Source organism: Canis aureus, chromosome 6 (assembly GCF_053574225.1).
Source record: "Canis aureus isolate CA01 chromosome 6, VMU_Caureus_v.1.0, whole genome shotgun sequence".
Lineage (NCBI taxonomy): Eukaryota > Metazoa > Chordata > Mammalia > Carnivora > Canidae > Canis > Canis aureus.
Genome location: NC_135616.1, coordinates 16,214,391 through 16,241,021, shown reverse-complemented (window position 1 = coordinate 16,241,021; position 26,631 = coordinate 16,214,391). Strand labels below are relative to the sequence as shown.

The 26,631-nt window shown below is 44.7% G+C and overlaps 1 protein-coding gene across 1 annotated transcript in view; it reads left to right on the top strand.

Moving 5' to 3' along the window:
* The window catches only part of NPC1 (NPC intracellular cholesterol transporter 1), a 53,017-nt gene that overhangs the window by 22,521 nt on the left and 3,865 nt on the right, over positions 1 to 26,631 (top strand). The window contains exons 5-21 of the mRNA XM_077900266.1: positions 1,621 to 1,788; positions 2,376 to 2,625; positions 5,096 to 5,169; positions 5,737 to 6,107; positions 7,566 to 7,792; positions 10,740 to 10,840; positions 13,463 to 13,565; positions 16,277 to 16,466; positions 17,051 to 17,233; positions 18,170 to 18,284; positions 20,403 to 20,530; positions 20,623 to 20,763; positions 22,233 to 22,322; positions 22,766 to 22,953; positions 23,570 to 23,685; positions 24,571 to 24,700; positions 26,024 to 26,224. Of these exons, the coding sequence (XP_077756392.1) occupies positions 1,621 to 1,788; positions 2,376 to 2,625; positions 5,096 to 5,169; positions 5,737 to 6,107; positions 7,566 to 7,792; positions 10,740 to 10,840; positions 13,463 to 13,565; positions 16,277 to 16,466; positions 17,051 to 17,233; positions 18,170 to 18,284; positions 20,403 to 20,530; positions 20,623 to 20,763; positions 22,233 to 22,322; positions 22,766 to 22,953; positions 23,570 to 23,685; positions 24,571 to 24,700; positions 26,024 to 26,224 (2,776 nt within the window). The remainder of the gene's footprint in view (positions 1 to 1,620; positions 1,789 to 2,375; positions 2,626 to 5,095; positions 5,170 to 5,736; positions 6,108 to 7,565; positions 7,793 to 10,739; positions 10,841 to 13,462; positions 13,566 to 16,276; positions 16,467 to 17,050; positions 17,234 to 18,169; positions 18,285 to 20,402; positions 20,531 to 20,622; positions 20,764 to 22,232; positions 22,323 to 22,765; positions 22,954 to 23,569; positions 23,686 to 24,570; positions 24,701 to 26,023; positions 26,225 to 26,631) is intronic.

Sequence of the window (26,631 nt, the reverse complement as noted above, 5' to 3'; positions counted from 1 at the left end):
TAATAGTACTGTTTATCTATGGATACGATATATCATGAAAGTACACGAACACGCACAGGAAAGATAAACATCAAATCCAGGATTATAGTTTACTGTAAGGAAGGGTTCAGGAGACTTCAGATAGGTGAATTGTATGGTAGATGAGTTATATTTCAGTAAAGCTGTTAAAAATCCATGTAACTATAGCATAGAAAAACTATAAAACTCCAAAGACAAGTATCTTAAAAAGAAGTAGAAAAAAATTACAAATCATCATAAAAGAATTCCATTTGGAGAGTTTTTTTCCCAGCAGTGAAAGAGACCAGAAGGCCATGGAATAATCATAGCTAAGTCACTCTACCTGAATTGCCTTTCAAGAACAAGGCTAAAACAATGAATTTATGAAGCATCTCCTTAAAGTTTAGGGAAGAAGTTTCTGGGAAGTTTCTAACAAGTAGGTGTGGTATCTAAATGGGGGCCCCCAAATGTGGATTAATTGGTGGCACAGGCAGTGAAAAAATTCACCTGAGGCAGAACAAAGGAGACAGAAGTTTGTTGAATATATCTCGCAAAGGGGGGGTAGGATACGGACATGAGGGGAGCGGTGAGCAGGACTGCAGAGGAGCAGCTATGGGTGGGGGCTGTATTTAAAGGGGGAAGATGAGGTATGGAGAGTATGGAATTCTCCCTTTTTTGGTAACTGTGCCTGATTGTTAGTAGCCCATTAGTCCGTTTAAGAGTATTGTGAGGTGGGTCACCTGATGGGCCCCTTCTACATGCCACTGCTCAAGCCTGTTTGCCTGAAGGTGGTTTCTACAGTAGGGACTGGTAAATGAATGTTAATACAGGGCCCATTACTACTACTTTTTTATGTGCAAAATGCCGTTGACATGGTCCTTATTTTGTGGGCTGTCTTTATGTCTTCTGAAGTGGAACCAGGGGCGCCTGGGTGGCTCAGTCGGTTAAGCATCCACCTTCGGCTCAGGTCATGATCCCGGAGTTCTGGGATTGAGCCTGCCTCAGCGAGAAGTCTGCTTCTCCCTGTTCCTCCCTGCCCTGAGATCGTGCTTACGTGCTCTCTCTCTCTCTCTCCTCACACACACATACTCACTCTCTCAAATAACAAATAAAATCTTAATAAAATAAAATGGAGCCAAAATAGAGAGTAGTATTAGGTTCATTCATGTGACCTTTGCCCTAAAGCAAGTTTTCCCCTGTAAATTCCAAACTCTTCAGCCATAGAGTTTCCTGCCCCAGATTTCTGGAACCAGCTTCCCTGACTGAAGAGACCCTCCTAGAGTTCTTACTTCTTCCCCAGCCTTAGTATGTTCTTCTCTGCAGCGATGATAATAGTCCTCTGAGCTACTGTGAGCTACGTGGGATGCCATAAAGCCTTTCCTGAGTATTTTTTTATGTTTATGTGACTTGGAATGTAGCCCTGCATATTACTGGCAGAGTGATGAGTCCACGTTACAGGTAATCTCCACTCCTGCGCCGGGTGTTTCCTGTCCCACCTGCCAGCCAGTGGCTTCTGACTGTGGTGCCTGTGGCTGAGCTCGCCTTCCAGAGGCCTTTTGTAAGATCTCCCCAGGGGGCTAAAGCAGTATGGTTTTTCAGCCTTTTTCCTTCTTCCTCTGCCAGCCATGTACAACGCCTGCCGGGACGTGGAGGCCCCCTCCAGTAATGACAAAGCCCTGGGACTCCTGTGTGGGAAGGAGGCCGAGGCCTGCAATGCCACCAACTGGATCGAGTACATGTTCAATAAGGACAACGGCCAGGCACCTTTCACCATCATACCCATATTTTCAGGTAGATTCCCAAGTTAGGCGTATTTATGATGTGGTTTTAAAGCCCAGGAGCCTTCGTCTGCAACAGGACAATAAATCCAGATAACTAGTTCCTGGACTTTCCCTCCAGTGAGAGAAGTAACTAGAACATTTCCCTTGCCCCTGGTTAATTTAGGGGGCTGGCAGTGAACATGGAGAAGAAGAAATTACCTTCAGGTGTTGCTACCTAATTGAAAGAATGAGCCTGGATTTTTGTTTTGTATTAAAAAAAAAAAAAAAAAAGGGGGGCAAAGCATTACAGGGGCCTTTTAAGGAGCCCTGCAATCATGTTAGACTTGCCCCTCCCCTCGCTGGAGGTTTGCTGTGGAATGTGGGGTACCCTAACCTCAGTGACAAACCTGGTACCCAGTTATTTGAAGTAACTTAAACTTCATAGGGCTATGCAGCAAAACATCATTTGATCGGATGGAAACCTCTGGTCTTTTTTACTTTTATGGTTCTGTTTGTCATCTATATGCTTATCACTAGGTTTAAATATAATTAAATGCCAACTTTGTCACTTTTTTTTTTTTTTTTTGAGATACTCATTCAAGCCCATCCTCCCTACAGATCTTCCAGCCCATGGGATGAAGCCCATGAACAATGCCACCAAGGGCTGTGACGAGCCTGTGGACGAGGTCACGGCACCGTGCAGTTGCCAAGATTGCTCGGTGGTCTGTGGCCCCAAGCCCCAGCCCCCACCCGCTCCGGCTCCCTGGAGAATTTTGGGCCTGGATGCCATGTATGTCATCATGTGGATCACCTACATGGCATTTTTGCTCATGTTTTTTGGAGCATTTTTTGCTGTGTGGTGCTACAGGTGAGCAGTTTTGTGTATTCCCCAGGGCGAGAACAACAAGATTACCCAAGTGGCACTTCCAGCTTTCACCTGGCAGTCCTTGGTTAATTAAACCAAGAAACAAATATCACATGAATACCACTCCATGATTGCTAATGTCCTATAGTTAGCTAGTAAACAGAGACCTAGACATTTAAACATTTGAGGTTAGTTTCATTGATCTATCCCAAATGACAAGTGATGTTTATTTTTATCTTTTTAATTTTATTTAAATTCAGTTAATTAACATATAATGTATTATCAGTTTCAGAGGGAGAGGTCAATGATTTATGAGTCTTATATAATACTCATTATATAAGTGCTCATTACATCAGGTGCCGAGTGATTTTTTAAGCACTGTTAACCACCCATTCTTTAACAGAACATCTTAGGACCTGAATCTGATTCAAATCTAATTAAGTGGGCTGCTGTCTACAATCCTTTCAGATGTTTGCAACTTGATTAGGAAAGTACATTTTCCTTAACTTTTTGTTTTGAAATAATGTTAGACTTACCAGGAAAGTGCAAAAATAGTAAAGTTTGTATGTATCCTTTATGCAGCTTCCCTTAATGTTATAACTGACGTCACCCACAGTATGTAATTATCAGAAACCATGAAAATAACATTGGTGTAGTATTTTTAGCTAAATCACACACTTTGTTCACATATCACTACATTTTCCTATGCCTCCCTGTTCTGCTTTAGGACCCCACTCCATGTTCACCTTTTTAAATTATTTAGTATTTTATTTATCTGAGAAAAAGCTTGAGTGGGGTAAGGGACAGAGGGAGAAGTAGACTCCCCACTGAGCAGGGAGCCCAACATGGGCCTCGATCCCTGGACTCAAGGGTCACAACCTGAGCCGAAGGCAGGCACTTAACTGATTGAGCCACCCAGGTGCCTCCACATTCACTTTTTGTTCACTACTCTCCCCCAGTCTGTGACAGATTTTCTGGAATTTCTTTTATGGCCTTGACACTTTTGATGAGTAGTGGACAGTTATTTTGTAGAATAAGTTAGGTTTTATCAGATATTATCTCATGATGAGATTGAGGTTATGTGTTTCTGACAAAAATATTACAGAAGTGATTTATCTTTCTCAGCACCTCATTTTGGTGGTACACAATCTCAATAGGTCTCTTCACTGAGGATAATAACCTTGATCACTTGGTGAAGAGGGTGTCTGCTGGGTTTCTCTACTGTAGAGTTGGTGGTTCTCCCTTTGGAGTTGATAAATATCTTAAAGGAGATAGGTCAAAGCTGTGCTAAGGCCTCGTTTCTCCTAAAACTGTCCACTGATTTTTAGCATCCATTGGTAGATCTTGTCTGCAGCAGTTCTGTGGTGTTTGCCTAATGGTGACTTGGTGATTTTGTATTTCCTGCATCTCTTCTGCACTTACTAATTGGACTTTGTACAGACAGTTATCCTTCCTATGCTCTATTTGTTTATTGGTTCGATTATATTCACATCATGGACTTTTGTGTGTGTGTGTGGGCTCTATCCAACACTGTCATTTGTTTCATTGCTCCGATTTTCCAGTTTTAACCATTGAAAGCACCTTCTGATTGACTCCTGTGGATTTTTTTTTTTTTTTTTTAACATGCCCTCACCTTTCTCAAGCCTTTGCTTATTTTCTGGAATCACAAGATGTTCCAGACTCATCTCGTATTTTTCCTGCCCCAGCCCTGGAATCTGCCTCCTCTGCAAGGAGTACTGGTTCCTTTTATTGGAGACCAATGTTGAGAACAGTACTCTAGGCACTAGGTATGCGCATTGCTGCTGCAGTAATGTTCAGTGCTCTTAAAGGACCTAAAAAAGTTTTCAACCTAAATGAAGGTTACAAGGTGAAATTATTCTTTATTAGCTTGAGTTTTTTTAATACCTTTTTTCTTTTTTTTTCTTTTAAGATTTTATTTATTCATGAGAGACACAGAGAGGCAGAGGGAGAAGCAGGCTCCATGCAGGGAACCCGAAGCGAGACTCAATCCCGGGAATCCGGGACCACGCCCTGAGCCAAAGGCAGGTGCTCAACTGCTGAGCCACCCAGGCGTCCCAGTTTTTTTTTTTTCATACCTTCTTGGAGTGCCTGGGTGGCACAGCTGAAGTCATGATCTTAGAATCCTAAGGTTGAGCCCTGCATATCAGCTCCACACTCAGTGTGGAATCTGCTAAACTTTCTCTCCCCCTCTGCCCCTTCCACTTGCTCTCTCTCTCTCTCTAATAAATATAAATCTTAAAAAAAAAAATACCTTCTTATATTTTCTCTTGAGGCTGGTGAGCAGGACTTGGAGCAAAGGAACCTGGGGTGGGGGATGAAAGGGGAGACAGCATTTAAAGAGGAAGAAATAGAATGAGGAAGTAAGCTTTTACTGAGGTTATAGGATTAGCAGAAACACAGCTTGATCATGTCAGAGGTCTGCTAACACTGCTTATGTGTTTTTATTTTTCAGAAAACGCTATTTTGTCTCTGAGTACACCCCCATTGATAGCAACATAGCTTTCTCTGTAAATGCCGGTGACACAGGTAGGCACGTTTGTACTTACGTGATGAGGATTGTGTTCGCCTGTGTGTTCATTTCCTCAGCGAGTGTTTATGCATCTGGCCTGGGACAGACTCTGTGCTCATGTCAAGGACATGGCTGTGATCAAGACCGACTTTGTGGGAGTAGCCATTTAACCGGGGTGACAGAAAGGAACCAGGCACTGAATAATAATAGGATAATTAGGGTTGGGGTGAGAGCTGCAGAGAGGCTGATGGAGCAAGCAGAGGGCAGGTGCAGCTGCAAAGGTGGATGGGAACTGCTTTGGACCGAGTGCTCGCGAGAACCTGGCTCGGGTGTGAGCATCGCTCCTCTGACAGGTGGGGATGACTGTCACGGTAGGCAGGCATGAAGGGTGGCCTCCTGAGCAGATAGCTGCTGAGGGTCTGGGTTGAGGGGGCAGTGGGGAGCAACACAGGGTCTTGTGCCATCCCTGGCCGCAGGCATAGTTCTCACCACCATGTGGTAGTAGCTAACACTTGCCCTGTTCCGACTTTCAGGAATGGCTTGGCTCTTAACCTCCACCCTCCCTTCCTCTCCTGCTCTTCCAGGGGAGGCGTCCTGCTGCGATGCACTTGGTGCAGCATTTGAGGGCTGCCTGAGGCGGCTCTTCACACAGTGGGGCTCCTTCTGCATCCGAAACCCAGGCTGCATCATCTTCTTCTCCCTGGCCTTCATTGCTGCCTGCTCTTCAGGCCTGGTGTTCAGCCGGGTCACGACCAACCCAGTGGACCTGTGGTCGGCCCCTGGCAGCCAGGCACGCCTGGAGAAAGAGTACTTTGATGCGCACTTCGGGCCTTTCTTCCGCACGGAGCAGCTCATCATCCAGGCCCCCCACACCAGTGTGCACACTTACCAGCCGTACCCCTCAGGATCTGACGTGCCCTTTGGGCCCCCGCTTGACATAGGGATCTTGCACCAGGTAATGTGTTTTTGGCAGAAATCAGCCCAAGAGCCCCGTGGGTTTGTTCACTGGCTTTTACATGTTGACCAGCTCTACCTGATGTGAGATTGGGGCTGAACATAGTGGTGTATCTCGAAAATTGACAGTGAACAAGAAAGACGCTTTTCATTTGCTTTTCAAGAAAGCAAATGGTGGGTGTTGAACTTAATGGAAAATTTAGTGCTTTTGTATTTATTTCATATAGCAGCAGGGCTTGCTTCTTCTTGAAATTGGGTTGAAAATTTCTCTGTTGAAGTAGGACATATTTATAATATACCTTAGGAACTTACTTATTTTTTTCCCTTGGTATTTGAAAAGTAATGTGCCAGGACCCAAAGGAGTGAAGCCTCTTAGGCTGTGCTGGGGACCTAGGAAGGAGCTTCTGCTGACCCTCCCTGCAGGAATGAATTTATCATTGCCTGAATGTGGGCCCCAGCCTGCCTTTGGTAAGAGGTGCATTGGGAACGAGATCCATCCTGTTCTCTTACAGAGGCCTTTATACCTTTGCATTTTTCTCTGTTGCACTTGCCCTGAAAAACTATCTATGAATAAATGGCACCCACTAATTTTTTTTTTAATGAATGATTGCACAGTCACATGGTTTTTCCTTTAAATGTTGCTCTTGCCTATGGAAAGTCTGGTATCTTTTTTTTTTTTTTAAGATTTTATTTATTCATGATAGACATAGAGAGAGAGGCAGAGACACAGGCAGAGGGAGAAGCAGGCTCCATGCAGGGAGCCCGACATGGGACTCGATCCCGGGTCTCCAGGATTGCGCCCTGGGCCAAAGGCAGGCGCTAAACCGCTGCACCACCCAGGGATCCCCCAGAAAGTCTGGTATCTTAACAAACTTCAAAATGGTCTCAAAAAAAAAAAAAAGAAAATGGTCTCAAGACTTTGACAGAATCTTTTCTCCACCCAATGACTATTGCTTTTTCCCAGCTCGTTGCAAAAGATGCACAATGTAGTCATTTACCTCCAGGAAGATATTCTCTGTGAGAAAATATAGGAACATATGTGAACAATCCTAGCACAAAACAAGGTAGTAGATAGCATTTTGTTGGTAAAAGGGCATGTCAGGAGGACCAGGCAAATTGCCTTCATCTGGCCTCTGTGGCCCTCTTATTCACTGCTACAGAAGGGTGGAAGGGGAGATGTTCATGTATCCTGCCCTGACTTATGTCCTGGTGATGGTGCCCCCTCCCGTTTCTCTGGACACCTCTCAGCAGGGTCTCTATCCCAGCTGGCTATCTCTGAGAGTGGGCCTCTGGTGCCATTAGATATTTTACCAGAGAACGTCTTGGTCCTCTCCCTTGCGTGAGGAAATATTTTCCCCAAATATTTTTTATCTTCTGCCCTGTCAGGGCAAAAACAATTGGGCACAATCTGAGAGAAATCTGATGTGTTTCTGGATTTGTTTTTAAAATCTTCATTCAGGTTCTAGACTTACAAACCGCCATTGAAAACATCACCGCAACTTACAACAACGAGACTGTAACACTTCAAGACATCTGTGTGGCCCCGCTCTCACCCTATAACAAGAACTGCACCATTATGAGCGTGTTAAATTACTTCCAGAACAGCCATTCTATGTTGGACCACAAAATAGGGGATGACTTCTATGTGTATGCAGATTACCACACGCACTTGCTATATTGTGTACGGTACGTGGCAAGAAAGGGGTCATTTGTTCATCCCACCAACATGGGAGCACTTGCTGTCACTACACTTGTTGGTGCCGGAGACTAGCAGTGAGCACACAGCATGACCTTGTCCTGCGAAGCATAAGTTCTAATGGATGGAGACTGACAATGAATAAATAGATATATGCTCTGATGCCAGGTAGAGATGAGAGCTCTGGAGAAATTAAGCCTGGCAAGGAGATAGAGTGCAGTGGGGGTGTACTGCTTTAGATGGAATGGACACCTGCTCAAACAGAAAGGAGAGGAGGGTGCCTGTGAATATCAGAGGGAAAAGTGTTCCAAGTATACAGGTAGCATGTACAAAGATCCTAGGGTGGGAGTGTTCATGGTGTATAATCAAGGAATGGCAGGTACCACGCAGCCTTACACTCATGCCTAGAATGACAGCACATAGTTGCACCTGCTACACCAGCAGTGGTATCATAGTACAAAAACAGAAACCTAGAGTCCTTTTTATTGTCTTTCAAATAGGAATTTATCCCATGATATCAAATTATTTTTAAAATATTGGGGCACCTGGGTGGCTGGATTGGTTAAACATCCAACTCTTGGGTTTCAGCTCAGATCATGATCTCGGGGTTGTGATATCAAGCCCCAGGTCAGGCTTCACGTTCAGCATAAAATCTGCTGGAGTCTCTGCCTATCCCTTTTTCACCCCTTCAGCCCCTCTCATGCATGTGTGCGTGCTCTCTCGCTCAAAATAAATAAAATGAAATAAAATGTGCAAGGTCCCCTTGAGAAGTAGGATTGGTACACAGTTTAGATTGGAGGGCATTGAAGGTGCTTCCCATTGGAGGCACATCTAGCCGGGCAGGCTGCATTTATCATTTGCGTTGGTCACAGTGCTAGGTGACCTGTGAGGTGATCTTTAGGCCTGTGCCCTTGCCAGGGAGAGGAGCCTGCACTGGTAGGCCTGCTGTCCCTAAGTGCCCTGACCTGGCCTGGAGACAGCTGTTCAGCCAAACAACCACCATGGCTGTTGCATCACCGTGGGGACAGAGAGATTATTTCTTACTACTTTTTTTAAAGATTTGCTTATTTTAGAGAGAGCAGGAGTGCATGCAAGTCGAGAGAGGGACAGAGGGAGAGAATCTTTCAAGCAGACTCCCCACTGAGCACAGAGCCCATGACCCATGAAATCATGACCTGAACTGTAACCAAGAATCTGATGCCCAACTGACTGAGCTACCCAGGGGCCCCTACTCCTTGTCACTTTTGAGTGTGCTGTCAACTAACCACATCTCTGGAGCCAGCCACTCTGATGAATGGTTTGGTTCTGTTTTATTTTTTAAGTTCTGTTTAAAATCAGAATTTAAGTTCTGTTCTATTTTGTTACTGGGATGTGGTTTTTAGGTGGTTAGGTTGTGTTTGCTCTTTTTCAAGGAGGTCACCTCTAAGAAATATGGGCTCTCCCCATAAAACAGTAAGTGTGTGCCTCTACACCCTAAACCAGCATTCTCTGCAGGAGAGATTGGTACAGGGCAGCCATGGGCAAATTAAAAAATTGAAAAAAAAATAATGTTCCTCAATATTTATATTTAAAAGACAAAGCTGTTTACTCCCTGTCTTACAAAATGAAAGTCAACAAAATTTTGGCAGTGAGGGAGATGCATGAGACTTGTGTTTTATCTATGGTGGGTTGTGGTTCGGGTTGGTGTGGAAACTTTGCTGTGAATCTTTGTGTGCTCCTGGTTGCCCTTCCGTGTTTCCGGCTCTCCCCTCCTTCCTCACCAACTTTTCGTGGGCTTTTCCCCCAGAGGTCCTGCAGGAATGACAAACCCGGCGCACCCAGAACCAAGCACAGATCCCCTACTTTCCCCATACCCCCCATACCGTGTAATGGCACCAACATCGACCAGTTACTCAAACCGGAGGCGCTCTCTCTGCATCCTTCCTCATCCTTACCTCCCTCATGTGATTCTTGTGGATTTTAACCTCTGAATGAGCCCTCAAATCCACGATGTGGTGGGAGAGTCCCATGTGTGGGTTGATGGGACCTGGCTTCTGGGTTTTCCCCAGGCAAGGGCCTGACATCCGGGGCCTGAGCCCATCGGCCACGGGCTCTGAAGGTCTGCAGTTCGTGTTCTCTGTGAGAACCTTCCTAGGGGCCCAGCAGAGTTCTGGCTTAGGAGGTGTCCTGAAATGCTGGTCCCTGTACTGGCTGTCTTCACTGCACCGTCCTTGCCTAGACCCTTGCACAAACCTGACTGGTCTGCAGGCTTTTCCTTCTCACTTCCAGACCTTCCTCCACTTTAGCATTTGAGTTACCTGGGTAAAACAGCTCACGACATCCTTTTTCCCAGGGTCTCTCATTATTCCCCACTCCCTGCAGGGTGATAATCCAAACCACAGAGCATGGCACTTAATCCTTTTTTTCATTGTCTATCCCTCACCGGTTCCAACTGTCCTTTCCCTCAGAAGTCCTCCCCTTTGTGGGTGTGCCATGCTCTAGACGGGACTTGGAGTGGCTCCTCACACTGCCATCTTGTTGCTCTCTTCTCTCACGTATCCGTTCTCTCTCTCTTCCTTGCCCAAGTTGGCATTGTAGGAGCACCCTCACATCCCTCTCCCTCCCCCCCCCCAAGTGGATTCTCCTCCAGCCTTAGAGACCTGCTTCTCTAAAGCCTGAATTTGGTTGCATTCTTCTTTGTGTATTAGCTGCTCCTCTGCGCCATGCACCATGTGCTGTGTCATACTGCATCGTGCTGTGTTTGCCTGCCTGCCGCTCAGTGGTTCTGAGCTCCTGAAGGCAAGTGTTGAACTGTGTTACTCACCTAAGGAACCGCAGGGTCAAATTGTGCTTCGGATATAATCGGCATCTTTAACTGTTCGTTGGGTAAATGTTTAGGTCTCTGTGATGTCTTGAGGCTTGTTCTAACTGGGAGATGTTTTCTAAACTGTTTCTCAGGGCTCCTGCATCTCTGAATGATACCAGTTTGCTCCATGATCCTTGTCTGGGTACATTTGGTGGGCCAGTGTTCCCGTGGCTTGTGTTAGGAGGCTATGATGGTAAGTAAGAGAAGCTTCTACTTTTCCTCTTAGATAAAGTAGTCTTGGTTCTGTCATGGACAGTCAAGTGGCAATTATGAAGATTTCATCAGTTGAACAATCTTACTCATTCCCTATCTCTTAAATCTCAAGTGTAGACTTGCTTTGGGTTTTGGCTTTGGGTTTTCTTCTGAGTTGAAAAGAAGTAGATGGTGTTAGCCTTCATAAAGTCACACTTGAAAAGCCAAGGACTTTTCCCCACAATATTATAATTACGCACCTCCACCTAACTCATTATTCAGTTTCAAGGACTTCAAGGAACCCTTAGGGAGTTGTGGGACCTCAGGTTAAGAATATCTATGGGGGCACTTGGGTGACTCCATTGGTTAAGCATCTGCCTTTGGCTCAGGTCATGATCTCAGAGTTCTGGAATCAAGCCCCACATCAGGCTTCCTGCTCAGCAGGGAAACTGCCATTCACCCTGCTCGTGCACTCTCCCCCTCTCTCTCAAATAAATAAAATCTTAAAAAAAAAAAAAAAAAGAACGTCTGTAATGGGAGAAAGATAACATGAGATATGGGGAAAAAGAAAGTTGTTCTGTTTTCCTCCTAAACCAGTTGGTTAAGAATTGAGACACTTCTGTAGGAGGAGGAGCAGTTTGCTCTTTGCCAGTTCTTGTAGACCTGGAACAGACCGCACCAGCTATGACGGGGTCATGATTCAGGTGACATCTTTGGCATCTGAGGCCTAATTAGGCAATTCAACAGGTTTTTATTCAGCCCAGGGAAGCCAATTAGATATTGTTCTCCTCACTCCAAAGGAGGGGAGAAGCCATATCTATATTTAAATTTTACTCTGCCTCATAAAATGCCACTTCTAATAGGTGGAGAAATGATGATGTCATTGACTGGCAAGCCAAGGCCATCAAAATTTAATTTGATCTCTATCTTAATCCTTCCATCCAAATAAACTACAGATGTGTCAAAAACAGATATATAATAAGTGAAGCTATTAAAAATCTAGAAGAAAAAAAAATCTAGAAGAAAATGTGGGAGGAATTTTTAAAAATAATTTTAAAACGGAAAAAGCATTTCTAAGCAAGACACAAAACCCAGAAGCCACTAAAGGAAACATTGATAACTTTGACTACATAAGAATTTAAAATTCCTATTGAGAAAACAAACATCATAAAGTCCAAAAAAAAAAAAAAAAAGGGCAACTAAACTGGAGGGGGCAGAAAACCACATACATAACAAACAGGGTGTCATTAATATATGAAGGGCTCTTGTTAAAAAAAAAAAAAAAAAAAGTGAGCAACCCAGAAGAAAAGTGGGCAAAGCCTTGTGAAAGTTAACAAAAGAAAAAATACATGTTGTGTCTATTAATTATATGTGGAAAGTACTCAGTCTCACTCCTAGATAGTGAAATGTACCTCACATTAATCTTTCTACCTAACACAGGGGCAAAGACCTAAGATTTTGATAAACCCTGGTGGGTGAAACCTGGTGGGGACCCCATTGTTAGCGGAGTGTAAATGATTCCTAGAATTGAATGTAAGCAGCAGGAAGGCAGGCATTTTCCTCTTGTTTGTTCACTGACATATATCCATACTACCTAAAATAATGCCTGTCATGAAGAAGGATCTCAGTAAATATCTTGTTGAATAAAGAAATGAAAAAAAGGATAGCCTCTTTGGAGGGCACTTTGAGGGAATTTATCAATATTAGAATTGCACATACTTCTTAATTCAGTGCTAGTACTTGTAAGAATTGATTCTCCAAATACGTATTTTATACATGAAAAAGTACTTACACCAGGTTATTCTTTGTAGTATTTTTGTTTATAATTTTAAAAAACTGCAAAAATGTCATCAACTGGAGATTGGTTAAATTATGCTAGAAAATAGGATACAGCAGAAAAAAAAAGAATAAGGAAACTCTTTATGTCTTAAAATGGAGTCATCTCCAAGATAAAAATTTAAAAATGTAATATGCAGAACAGCGTGTTCCTATTCATGTAAGTAAGAAGGAAAGGGGAAGAACAAATGTGTTTGCTTGGGCCTGCATGGACTATCTCTGGGAATATCTCAGATGGCAGAGAGGAAAAGTAGGAGCATGAAGGGAGGACTTAGGGGGGCGGGGAATCACCTTTCTGCCTGAAATTTTTCCCACACTACATAATTTTGTTTGTTTTAGAGAGAGAGAAAGCATGCGAGCAGCAGGGTGTGGGGAAGGGCAGAGGGAGAAGGGGAGAGAGAATCTCAAGCTGACTCCATACCCAGTGTAGATCCTGATGTGGGGCTTGATCTCATCACCCTGAGATCATGACATGAGTCAAAATCAAGAGTCTGTCACTTAACCAACTGAGCCACCAGGTGCCTCACGTGCTACATAGTTTAACAAAACAAAACAACAACAAAAAAGTTACTTGTCCTGAATGAACCTGCCTACGTCAGATAGATGTATTTATTCATTAACTGAGCTGCATAGACACTGTGTCAGTGAACTTCTGGTTTTTGTTCTCAGAGCAGTCTATAGCCCTCGTGAGAAATCAGTCACCTCACTGCCACGTGATTTTTCCCTCGTGTGTATCTGATTTTCTGCACACTTCCCATATGCTTGATGTCACGTTTTTCCTTTCCAGGTCAAAACTACAATAATGCTACAGCCCTTGTGATTACCTTTCCTGTCAATAATTACTACAATGATACAGAGAAGCTCCAGAGGGCCCAGGCCTGGGAAAAAGAGTGAGTTGCTGTCTTTGTCTGTGGAAAACCAGATGCTAGCACAACGCACTTCAGCCTCATTCAGCTAAATTAGCCAACAGCAGATCTAAGTCATTTTTTTTTTTCACTTGGCACTAATGATGCTCAGAAAAACATCTGTACATCAGTTCAACTGCAAACCTTGTGTAAATAGATATCCCCGCACAGGAATGCAGAAGTCTGCGCAGGAGAAATGTTTCATGCCCCCATTCCTTAGAGCAAGCCCCCAGGAGCAAGCTGGGTGCATGGTAGTAAGGGTTGTGCACGCTGGGAGATCACGCAGTCACTAAAGAGAGGCAAATTGATGGTTCCAGATATAGGATGTAAAAGCTAAAATCAACATGGCTGGGATTATATGTGCTATACACGCTGTCCATCCGTAGAAAAAATATCAAGCACAGGACCCTGGGAAATCATTACCTGTATGTAACCCCTAGTGAATAGGACAGAGGGCTGAGGAGGACAGGGCATTTTGACCCTTTCTACTTTTCAGTGCTTTTTTTTTTTTTTTAACAGCTTTGTTGGAATATAAATCCCATACCATACACTATACCCAATTAAATTATATAATCTAGGAGCTTTTAGTAGATTCATGGATATGCAAGTGTCACCACAGTGAATTCAAGAACGTTTTTCTTTCTAAATCTTAAAAATCTTTAGTTATCATCCTCTGCTCCTCATCCTCCCACCTCCCAGCCCTACAAAACCATTAATCTACTTTCTGTGTCCATATGTTATTGTATTCTGGACATTTATATGAATGGAAGCATACATGTGAACTTCTGTGTCTGGTTGCTTCCTCACTTAGTGTGTTTTCAGGGTTTATCCAAGTTCTAGGATGTATTAGCACCTCATTCCTTTTTATGGCTGCGTAATGTTTGGTCCTATGGATATGCCACATTTGATCCATTCATCAGTTGACGCACATTTGGATTGTTCCTGCCTTTTGGCCATTGTGAATAATGCTGCTGTAGACATTCATATGCAGGTTTTTGTATGAACTTAATATGTTTTCATTTCTCTTGGAAATATACCTAAGTAAGGGTAGAATTTCTGGCTCATATGGTGACTCTTTGAAGAACTGCAAGATTATTTTCCACAGTGGCTGCACCTTTTACATTCCCACCAGCCTGTGGGTTCTACTTTTCCATATCCTCGCCAACACTTACCACGTGACCTTTTGGTTCTAGCCATCCTAGTGTGTGTGAGGTGGTACCTCATTGTGGTTTTGATTCGCATTTCCCTGATGGCTAATGATTTCAAACATCCTTTTTTTTTTTTGTGCTAACTGACCATCTGTATAACTTCTGTGAAGGAATGTCTATTCCTATCCTTTGCCCATTTTTAACAGGATTATTTGTATTTTGATTATGAAAGTATAAGAATTCCTATATATTTTACAAATCTGCTGTCAGATATATGACCTCCAGGTGTTTGCTCCCATTTTCTTTGTTTTGTTTATTTTTGTTTTCTTGCTGGTGTCCGCTGAAGCACAAGGTTTTAGTCTTGAAGTCCAATTTTTCTAGTTTTTTCTTTTGTTGCTCAAAGTTTTGGTGTCCTAAGAAACTACGACCTGATCCAAGGACATGGAGATTTATGCCTCTGTGTTCTTCTGAGGGTTTTATAGTTTAGCTCTCACATTTAGGTCTTAGATCCACTTGAGTTCATTTTTTTATGTAATGTGCTATCCAAATGATCCCAGACCATTTGTTGAGAAGGTTATTCTTTCATTAGATAGTCTTGCCACCTTGTCGAAAATTCAGTGAGCACAGATACAGTTTCTTTCTAGACTGTTACCTCTGTTCCTTTGATCTTTTTGCCTATCTTTGTGCTCGTACCACACTGTCTTGATTACTGTCATTGTATAGAAAGTGTGAAATCGAGAAGTGTGTGTCCTCCTCCTTTGTTCTTCCTGAAAAGGAAGGGTTTGGCTCCTCTGGCCCCTTTCAATTCCATATGGATTTTAGAATCAGCATATCTTTCTATCAAGAAGTCAGCTGGGATCCTGACAGGGATGGCATTGAATCTGTAAGTCAGAGGTTTGTTCTATGAGCATTTTTCTTTATTATAATATGCTTCATTTAGAAATCCTTTTTAGTAAAAAAGAAATGAAACCATGAATTAACTTTTTTTTTTGATGGAACACTTTATGAATTTGCATGTCATCTCTACACAGGAGCCGAGCTAATAATCATTCCAGTTCTAGTATATGTGCTGCCAAAGCCAGCACCACGAACCAACTTTTACTTTTTTTATTTTTTATAATTTTTTAAAGATTTTTATTTATTCACGAGAGACAGAGACATAGGCAGGGGGAGAGGTAGGCTCCCCGAGGGGAGCCCAATGGTGAGACTCAATCCCAAGACTCTGGGATCACGACCTGAGCCAAAGGCAGACGCTCAACCACTGAGCCACCCAGGTGCCCAACGAACCAACCTTTAAACTTGTCCTAAACTTGTTTCAGGCAATAGAAACTTCGTCATGACTGGAACTTTATAATCTGGGGGTGTCTTACCTTCTGGCCTCTCCAGTGTCGAAAATCCTAATGTAGGGATACAGGTTAAGTAAGTGTGGCTTTTGTGTCCTATAAGTTGGGAAGAAGTCCTCACTTAAAAAAAAAAAAAAAAGTCCTCACTTAGCTGTCACTAAGTTTTAACTACAAACTAAAAATATAAAATTTGCTCACTCTTCAGGTTTATTAATTTTGTGAAAAACTACGAGAATCCAAATCTGACCATTTCTTTCACTACTGAGCGAAGTATTGAGGATGAACTGAATCGGGAAAGTAACGGTGATGTCTTCACTGTTCTGATCAGCTATGCCGTCATGTTTCTATACATTTCCATAGCCTTGGGGCACATCAAAAGCTGTAGCAGGTTTCTAGTAAGTGGTGTGTGTGTGTGTGTGTGTGTGTGTGTGTGTGTGTGTGTGTGTTGGAGTGAAATGATGGTGCACAGCATGATGTCATATTTTTTGCCTCTATTTTTTTGCTTGTTTGTTTTAGGGAGGGGGCAGAGGGGCAGAGAGAGAGAGAAAGAGAGAATCCTAAATAGGCTCCATGCCTAGCCAGAGCCCAACCCTCCATCCCACAGCCTGAGCCACAGGTGCCCCTGCCTCTACTTAGTTAATCTGAATTCATTATGTTCAAAACTGGTGTACATTCCCCTGTGTAACATTTCTATTTCCTGCACGTGTTTTCTTCAGTTCCAATTTTTTGGTTTATTTTAAACGTAGAATTTATTTCCCATAATCCAGGTTTTCCTAATTTGACCACACCATCACCGAAGAATGGAAACCCATAAAACATGTTGTTAGGGAAGAACTTGAACATTTTTCATATCTTCTCTCAAACTCAGAGAGGACTTTAGCTCCAAATAGACTATACCCAAAAAAAGGTATAATGACGACCTTTTAGTCATCGGAGTAAAATGATAACTGATGATTTGTGTCTTTGTTGCATATCACAGGTGGATTCTAAAATCTCCCTTGGCATCGCTGGGATCCTCATTGTGTTGAGCTCAGTGATGTGCTCATTGGGCATCTTCAGCTACTTTGGGATCCCCCTCACCCTCATCGTGATCGAAGTCATCCCATTCCTGGTGTTGGCTGTTGGGGTAGACAACATCTTCATTCTGGTCCAAACCTACCAGGTATATTTCCATAGTCTCACAGAGCTTGCTGTCTGACCAAGTAGGGGGCTGCTTTAATGGCTGTTTCACTCCATGCAGAGTATTTGTGAATGTGGACAGTGAGGAAGCTTTTGTTTCCTGTTCTCTGTGTTGCTGGTTGGTGTCTGTAACTTGTTCGGGACATTTTGAGACCAAGAAATTCATCCTTCTGTTGGGTTGAGAGAATAAAGTGAGAATTTAGTTTTAAAGATTTTTTTTTTTTTTAATTTGAAAGGGAGACAGTGCTGGGAGGAGCAGAGGCAGTGGGAGAAGCAGGCTTCACACTGAGCAGGGAGCACAACACAGGGCTCTATCCCAGGACCCCAGGATCATGACCTGAGCTGAAACCAGGAGTCGGATTCTTAACCAAGTCACCCAAGTGCCCTGAAAATTCCATTTTAAATACATGTGCAAGAAGGGCTTGCATATTTCTGGAAAGTATTTTGGATACAACTGTTATTAAAATGAATCTCCAATAGTATGGAAGAATCAAAGATTTTTCAGAGATGCTACTAAAAAGAAGGGCAGCATAGGACTTGGTGATGTAGAAAATGGTCCCAATCAATTTCTTCTCTCCTGGTCTCCCTACTTGGGGACTCAGTGGCATATAAGAGTATAATTTAATGGTCCAGCCCCCTGCAGCATGCGTTGCGTGTATTTTCCTGACAAGATGATCCAGGCTTCCTTGAGCATCTCACCTGTTACCTAGCTTAACTCTGGGGTTTAGGAATACCCTGGACAAATTACCATGATGAGTTGCAGGTCCCCCATCAAAAGTTTATCTACAGGAAGTAGAAGCTCCTAATCATTTGTCTTTACTATTGAATTAACACAGAGCAACAGTGAAGCAAAGAGATAGTCTTATTACTTAGAAATGTTAATGCCCTGTGTTTTGTTTTTTGGTTTTTTTTTTTTAAGCGCGATGAACGTCTTCAAGGAGAAACTCTGGAACAGCAGCTGGGCAGGGTCCTAGGAGAAGTGGCTCCTAGTATGTTCCTGTCCTCCTTTTCAGAGGCTGTAGCATTTTTCTTAGGTAATTTCTCTTTGAATTCTATCAATCCCACAGTTTTCTGAGCCTGGGAGTAGAAGGATCTGGGTATCTGAATGCGTCCCTTTGTGTTGCTTCCTTGTTTAAACAGCTTTACTCTGTAATCAGAAAGTATCAGAGTGGACCACAAGAAAAATTAGTGGCAGTATCTTGGGTATCATTTGGAAGTGTCCTCTTTTTTAGGGAGTGGGGCTGGGGGGCGAGCAGAGGGAGATTCTTAAGTGACTCCACGCCCAGCACGGCGCTTGATCTCATGACCCTGAGATCATGACCTGAGCCGAAATCAGGAGTCGGGTGCTCAGCCACATGGGCCACCAGGGACCCCTCCTCTTTCTCATGTTGTGTCAGTACAGTGTTAATGTCGGGGCCCAGGGTGACAGATACCTAGAACTCCTCTGCTGCTTCCCATTTTTGGCACCTGTGGCAAATGCTGATCTTTGAAATTGGTATTCTCATGCACCCACAGGATCCTTGCCAACACAGCACTTGAGCAGAATCCACAGGCACTGGCTTGCAGGGTGTTCACCAGTGTTCTCATAGGCAGTCTTCCTCTCTACACACAAATCCTCGAGGAAGCAGCCTCATTAATGAGCAGAGGTCCTCGGACTTCACCTCACTACAAGGAGCCAGAGTAAGCTGGAACAGAAACCAGCGCTTCTGTATTGCTTTCCTATGGAGAAATCACCAACCAGCCTTCCTCACAGGGCTGCCTGCCCCCACGTCTGGTGTGTGGTAGTGGCAGGAAGAGAAAACAGTCCGTTTTCTCAGGAGGAGGCTGGATTAGAATTGCCCGGCAGGTCCAGAGAAGACACACGATCCATGGACTACAAACAGACCTGCCTCCATGGGCTACCGGGCCATCCTGCAGGGCTGTTACAGCATCATCGAAGGCAGCATTCTTTCAAAACAGACACGCACCACTATACTGGTCTTCATTTCTACAAAGCAATGCGCTTTGAAACCTGTGGTCCTTACTCTTTCTTTTGATGGATACAGGTGCAAAGAAGTTATTTTTCTGATTTTCTCATCAGAAAATGTGATGAGAATAGCAGCTGACACTGTGCCTCAAGGCTGGAGTGATATTGGGGGGAACAGTGGTGGTTGTGGCACGCAGAGGACACAGGCCTCAAAAAGGCAGTTCCATGTTGCTGGGCCAGTGCTGCTAGGTCCAGTTTGTTTGTTGCTCTTTCTTTTCTTTTTTTTTTTCTCTATGAATCTAGATTTTTGTGTCAGGTTTCACTGTTAAATATTGGCTACTTTTTAGAAGAACTGGTTATTCATCCTAAAATGGATTGCTCTAATATGGACCATACCAGGTACATCTGGCCGTGGGCTGCCAGTTTGCAGTTTCCATGTGAACCCAGTACTTCTGACTGGGAGCACCCTCATTTGGTTGTAAAGAAAGTGGGAGACTAATGTTGATGTAATAGCAGATTGAAAATACTGTTCCTGGGCCCCTGGGTGGCTCATTTGGTTAAGCGTCTACCTTTGGCTCAGGTCATGATCCCAGCCCTACATCAGGCTCCCTGCTCAGCAAGGAATCTGCTTCTCCCTCTGCCCCTCCCCCTGCTCATAATCTTTCTCTCTCTCTCTCTCTCTCTCTCTCTCTCAAATAAATGAATAAAATCTAAAAAAACAAAGAAAAAAAAAAAACAAAAAACACTGTTCCTCTCTAGAGCAAAGCATAGAAGGTACCGTAAGAAATTACCTATACTGATGGTTCCCAGAGTTTACTGTGCGTAAATTCATCTGGAGAGCCTGTCAAATACAGTTGAATTGGGCATGAATTCCCACTGTTGTGATTAAGTAGGATAGGGGTAGTGCCCAGGGACCTGCATTTTGAACTCCCCAAGCGGCTCCTGTGCCAAGAGCATTTTGTACAACACCAGGCTTATGGACCCGTCTTGAGTTCTGGTATGACGTCCACAGGCGGCGGCGGCGGCAGCATTCCCCAGGGGTGGGGGGTAGTGTGGGAAGGACGGGTCTTCTCGTGGCTGCGGCCTGCTCCGGCCCCTTGTGTTCCCGTGTACACATGAGTGAGAGGACTGCACAGAGTCCCCTGCTGGCAGTAGCAGTGATGCAGCAGCCTCTGTCCCCCTGCAGGAGCCTTGTCACAGATGCCCGCAGTGCACACTTTCTCTCTGTTTGCCGGGATGGCGGTCCTCATTGACTTCCTTCTTCAGATTACCTGTTTTGTGAGTCTCTTGGGGTTAGACCTTAAGCGTCAAGAGGTGAGTCATTGTCAGGAGTACAGCCTGTTTAGAGTCTCGGGTCCAAGGAGGCAGCAGGAGGGCATGACCTTTGTTCCTCTTTGTCCACTCAGAAAAATCGCCTGGACGTCCTTTGCTGTCTCACAGGCTCTGAAGGTGGAACCGGCATCCAGGCCTCAGAAAGCTGCTTATTTCGGTTCTTCAAAAACTCCTACTCCCCATTTCTGCTTAAGGATTGGATGCGGCCCATTGTGGTAAGAGTCTCTCTGTGGTTTTCCTCTATTTTCTCCCCAAAACAGATGTGTCACCTGCCGTCTTAGAAATCAACTTGGGGGATCCCTGCGTGGTGCAGCGGTTTGGCGCCTGCCTTTGGCCCAGGGCGCGATCCTGGAGACCTGGGATCAAATCCCACGTCGGGCTCCCGGTGCATGGAGCCTGCTTCTCCCTCTGCCTGTGTTTCTGCCTCTCTCTCTCTCTCTCTCTGTGTGTGACTATCGTAAATTAAAAAAAAAAAAGAAAAAAAAGTTTAAAAGAAATCAACTTGGGTGGGGCACCTGGGTGGCTCAGTCAGTTAAGCTGTAACTTAACCGCATCCAACTCTTAACTTCAGCTCAGGTCGTGGGATCAAGCCCTGTGTCAGGCGCCCTGCTCAGTGTACTCTGCTTTTCCCTCTCCTCCTTCTCCTCCCCCTGCTCATGTGCACACCCTTTCTCTCTAAAATAAATAAATAAAATCTTAAAAAAAAAAAAGATATCAGCTTGGGAAGGAGAGTCTGACAGCTGTTAAGTATATATACAAAATTGCAAAAGCAAATATGTGCAAGTATGTAGAATATTTTTCTAGCTGGCTTTTAGCAGTCATTCAGTTTTTATTTTGAAATAATTACACACATATACATAAAAAAATTACAGATTCATAGAAAGTTGTAAGGATAGTAGAGAGATGACCCAGGTACCCCTCACCCAGCTTCTTGCCGTGGTCTTACATAATTGTAGTTCAATGGCAAAACCAGGAATTTGACATTGGCACAGTGTCTGTGTCTAGTTCTGAGTCACTTAATCACATGTGCAGATTGCAATAACCAGCACTGCGATCGAGATCCAGAACTGTTGTCACAGCAGTCTCCTTCACGATGTCCCTTTATAGTGCCATGAGCCTCCTCCCCACACCACCCACTGTCCCTAATCCTTGCAACCATGCAAGAGCATTTTGTCATTTATATACTGGCTGTAGCCAACAATAACCCATCACTTCTCTACTAAAAGAACATAATTTAAAAATAAAAAATAAAAATAAAAGAACATAATTAGTCTCCAATAATGGTAAAGTAATAGTAATACTTAACATTTATCAAACATTTAATATTGGGTACTATGCTAACACCTGGATTATCCCTAGATTCTCTCATTTAATCCACAAGACTGTTTTATGTTACACATCTTTTTTTCCTGTTTACTGACGAGGAAATAGAAACCAAGAGAGGTTAAGTGACTTCTCCAGGGCCACCCAGTTTGTAAGTGGTGGAAGCAGGATTTGAACCCAGGTAGTTTGACTCTAGATACTCACATCTCAGCCACTACCCCTTCCTCTCTACTTTAACATGTCATGTAAACTTTTCAGTTGAGAAAAGTCCTGGGTTTTCTTATGTGTTTAAATTTTATTTATGTTCTTAAGCTCTAATACACAAAGCAGTCACCGTTTCATAACTCGCTTTTCATTCCAGATAGCGGTATTTGTGGGCATTCTCTCATTCAGTATCGCAGTCCTGAACAAAGTGGAGATTGGATTGGATCAGTCTCTTTCAATGCCAGATGTAAGCTGCTTTCTCTTTTATCTTGTTTAGTCAGTGATATGAATAAATTTTTCAAAACTTGCACACAGTTATTTTAAGTGGATGCCAGCTTCTAAATGCACGAGCTGACAGGTTCCCCTGGGTCATGAGGCCTGCCACAGAGCCCTGCCAGGGGGTCCCGTCTTAGCATTTGGGACTCTCGGGCCTCTGGGAAAGCCAGAGAAATCGAGCAGCAAGCCTCTTTCCTCGTGAGGTGTCCTCCTGATGGCGGGCCAGCCAGAGAAGTGCCTTGAGTGCAAGAAGGGTGAGGAGCAGGGAACTGGCTGAGTCAGGAATCCCAGGTCTGGGCTGAGGACATCTCGACAGCAGCCTTGCAGTGCTCTCTTCACCCTCAGCCATCGTCACCTCACCTAGACATCGTCAGCACGTTCATGCTTTGCCCTGTTCTTTGATCATTCTTTCAGGACTCCTACATGATGGATTATTTCAAGTCCCTCAAATACCTGCATGCAGGTCCCCCCGTGTACTTTGTCCTCGAGGAAGGACACGACTACACCTCTTTGGAAGGGCAGAACATGGTGTGCGGGGGCATGGGCTGCAATAATGACTCCCTGGTGCAGCAGATCTTCAGCGCGGCTCAGCTGGACAACTAGTCAGTACCGCCCAATGTTCTCCTCCTGTAGCAGCAGCCATCAGAAGGGGCTCTTGGCCAGAGGCCCTGTGGGCCTGAAATTTCTTACTGAAAATAGATGTGCTTAGAAAGTGTGGTGTTCAGGATCATGGTAACTCTGGCTTTACCTAAGCAAAAGCTTTATTTTTTTTCCATTATTTTTATTTTTATTTATTATTATTTTTTTAATAAAATAATTTTTTATTGGTGTTCAATTTACCAACATACAGAATAGCACCCAGTGTTCATCCCATCAAGTGTCCCCCTCAGTGCCCATCACCCACTCACCCCCACCCCCCGCCCTCCTCCCCTTCCACCACCCCCAGTTCGTTTCCCAGAGTTAGGAGTCTTTATGTTCTGTCTCCCTTTCAATAAGGGAAGGGAGAAGAAATGTGTGGGAGATATAAGCAAAAGCTTTAAAAGGATTCATTGACCAACTCCTATTCCGAAGGGTTTTCCCATTAAGTGGTGATGACGTCTGCCCTCTGATTGGGCAGCAGTATAACACCTAGGAAAGGAAGTTAGGTTTCAAGAAAAAGCACTGAATCTGCAGACTCCCCGCGGAGCAAGTCAGTAATATCTCCTTCCTTCTCGCTAGTACCCGCATAGGCTTTGCGCCCTCGTCCTGGATCGACGATTATTTTGATTGGGTCAAGCCTCAGTCTTCCTGCTGTAGAGTCTACAACAGCACAGATCAGTTCTGCAACGCCTCAGGTACTTTCATGTCCTTCTCCAGATCTTTGTGACATTATTCTTTAAACCTGATTTGCATTTCACCTCAGTTTATAGCTGTGATTATGCTGGCGCTGGTCCCACTTCCTTGGTCGCCATCTCTCTCTGGGCCATGCTCTTGGATGGATGTCATGTTTTTCTGTCTCCCCCTCCCTCCCCTCATGAGGCTGTAAGACAAACAGGGCCTCGGTCAGGGGACTCTTGTTTTCATAGTTTTCAGCGTTCTCTTCTCCCCAACAACACTAGTAGCGTCTTTTGGTTAGGATCTGGCTGTAGCATCTCACAGGTATGCTTCCCTTAGTTCTCACTTTTGCCCTGTAGTTTTGTTAGGAGCATTGAGGTTGCCCTTGAATTTCCTTTTCTTTTTCTTTTTTTTTTTTTTTAAAGAGAGAACAAGGAGGAGTTGGGAGGAGGAGGAAGAGAGGGAGAAGGAGAGAGAGAGAAAAAGAATCTTTAAGTAGACTCTGCTCAGCACAGAGCCTGACGTGGGGCTCTATCTCATGACCCTGAGATAATGACCTGAGCCAAAATCAAGAGTCGGTCACTTATCTGACTGAGCTACCCAGGTGCCCCTGTCTTCAAATTTTCTTAATAAAAACATGGAAGCCTTGGGCTCTGATAGGACCAATTGCAGTCATCGTCAAAGAGAAAACCTGCTTTAGGGAATAGAGTTTGTACAGCCTGCCTCAGATGAAGATGGCATCTCCATTGTATTAGGCTATGAAAATCACGTGTGTTGGAAGCTTTTGGATCAGGAAAAAGATTGAGGAAAAGAATTCCCCTCATTTATCAATATCTTTACATGTTTTAAAAATAAATCTGGAGACCGGTTTTTCTCACATTGGCCCCCTCCTCTGTTTGTGCCAGTGGTTGACCCTGCCTGCGTCCGCTGCAGGCCTCTGACCCAGGAGGGCAAACGGAGGCCTCAGGGTGAAGACTTCATGAGATTCCTGCCCATGTTCCTTTCTGATAACCCAAACCCCAAGTGCGGCAAAGGGTAAGTGCCACTGAGCCGCTCAGATACCTGCCCTATTTTTCACTGGACAACTAGCAGAGGGCTGGGGTGGAAGCGGTTGTACCAGAAAGGTCTCTTCTCTTCCCTTACCCATCCTATCCCGATCCTTCTGTGAAAACAGAAAACCTAAAACACCTCTAAGGAAAGCTTCTCACCGTCTTCAACTGATACCACCCTGGCTCAAGCATTTGTTTCTTACTCTTGTCTCTGTGTCCTGGCTGTGCAAGTGGACGCGGAGCACTGAGCAGGTGTCTAGCAGGGCAGAAGGGGAGCGGGAACCTGTGGGGTTTCAGAATGTGTTCAAGTCCATCTGTGGGTGTCAGGGACAGCTTCTCTGCTTGGTAATGCCATCCTGAACTAAGGTTTAGATTCCTCTAGCCCCACTATTCTTCTCGCCAGCCCGTCTGGCTATGGGGCTATGGGCTGTTTCACTCCCCCATCTAGCCGAGCAGCCAGTTACCATGGAAGCAGGATGTCTGGGTCCAGAGACAGGGAAGAGGGCCGGAAGTCGGGCGGTGGGGGAGCGGGGATACGATTCAGAGCCTTCTGTAGGAGGAAGAGGAGTGTCTACACGTACGTTAGGTAAACTCAGGACTTCCCCTGTTTTTCCTAAGAATATGTATTTGACCAGAATCCCATCAGTTAGGCATGTATATCATGGCTGCACTTGGAGACCTATACTTGGTACGGTGGAAAGACTGTGCCTAAAAATAAAAACGAATATTGCAGCTTGGTCTGCTTGCAGACTTGAACACTTTGGCCTACATAAAACAAAGCAGAGCATGTTCAGCTTTTATGAAAGCAACAGCCTGCACTTACGGGAGCCACCTGCGTGCCAAGCACCTCATCCCCATCCTCGCCCTGATCACACAGCCTGTGAGTAGGTGGCAGAGGACACCGCCACCCAGATTCAGTTCCTTTGCCCAGGGTTCTGAGGCCAGTACGTGGCAGGACTGAGACCAGCCTCACGGCCACAGACTCCAGGGCCTTGTCCTTTCTCACCTCCTGTTACACAACACTGCTGAGCAAACGCCGTAAGGAAAACACATTTGATTGCGAGCAGAACCAGGTGTAGAAACAAGAGCCCCTCAGCACCCAAATGCCCAAAAGCAATAAAGAAAAGCCAGTGTGAGAGAGAATACGCCAAAACCTTCACTGTTCCCTTTTGGGGGGCCCTTCCCTGTCTCTAAGATGGTGGTCGATCTGACCTCTGAGCCCAGGGTCAGGTGGTTCCCATTAGCCTTGAGCGCTTCGGGTTCTGTGAGTACTTTCTGCAGCCTCTGACACCACCGAGTCTTCTCTTAGGGGACATGCTGCCTACGGCTCAGCAGTTAACCTCGTCGGCAATGACACGAGTGTCGGAGCCACTTACTTCATGACCTACCACACCGTGCTTCAGACCTCTGCTGACTTTACTGACGCCATGAGAAAAGCCATCCTCATTGCCAGTAACATCACCAAAACCATGAGCCTTAAAGGAAGCCACTACCGCGTGTTCCCGTACAGGTAGTGTGAATTTTATAAATGAGGGGTCTTGCGTGAGGGTCTGCATCCTGGGGGCTCCTTTGGTGAGATGCTGCTCCTGGGCTTTCATTCTGGCACCTTCTCTGTCATGAGCACAAGCAAAAAGTAGCAAGGGGAGGTAGCGTCTGGGCGAGGAAGGCCAGGCTCTTGGGCACCCACCAAGGTCTGAGTGCTGGTTGCACAAAATTTGGTCTCTGGGCCAGAGCTCACAGTCTGCAAAGACCCACTCCCACACCGCAGTCCGGCGGGAGGGCACGGTCCTAGGGGACCAGGCTTCACAGAGAGGACTGAGCTGCCGTTCCAGGCCAGTAGCCACGGGTTATCCCTGACCACTGATTACCTGGGACAGTGCCTTTATGGAGGCTTTTCATTTTTGCTTGTTGGGTTTT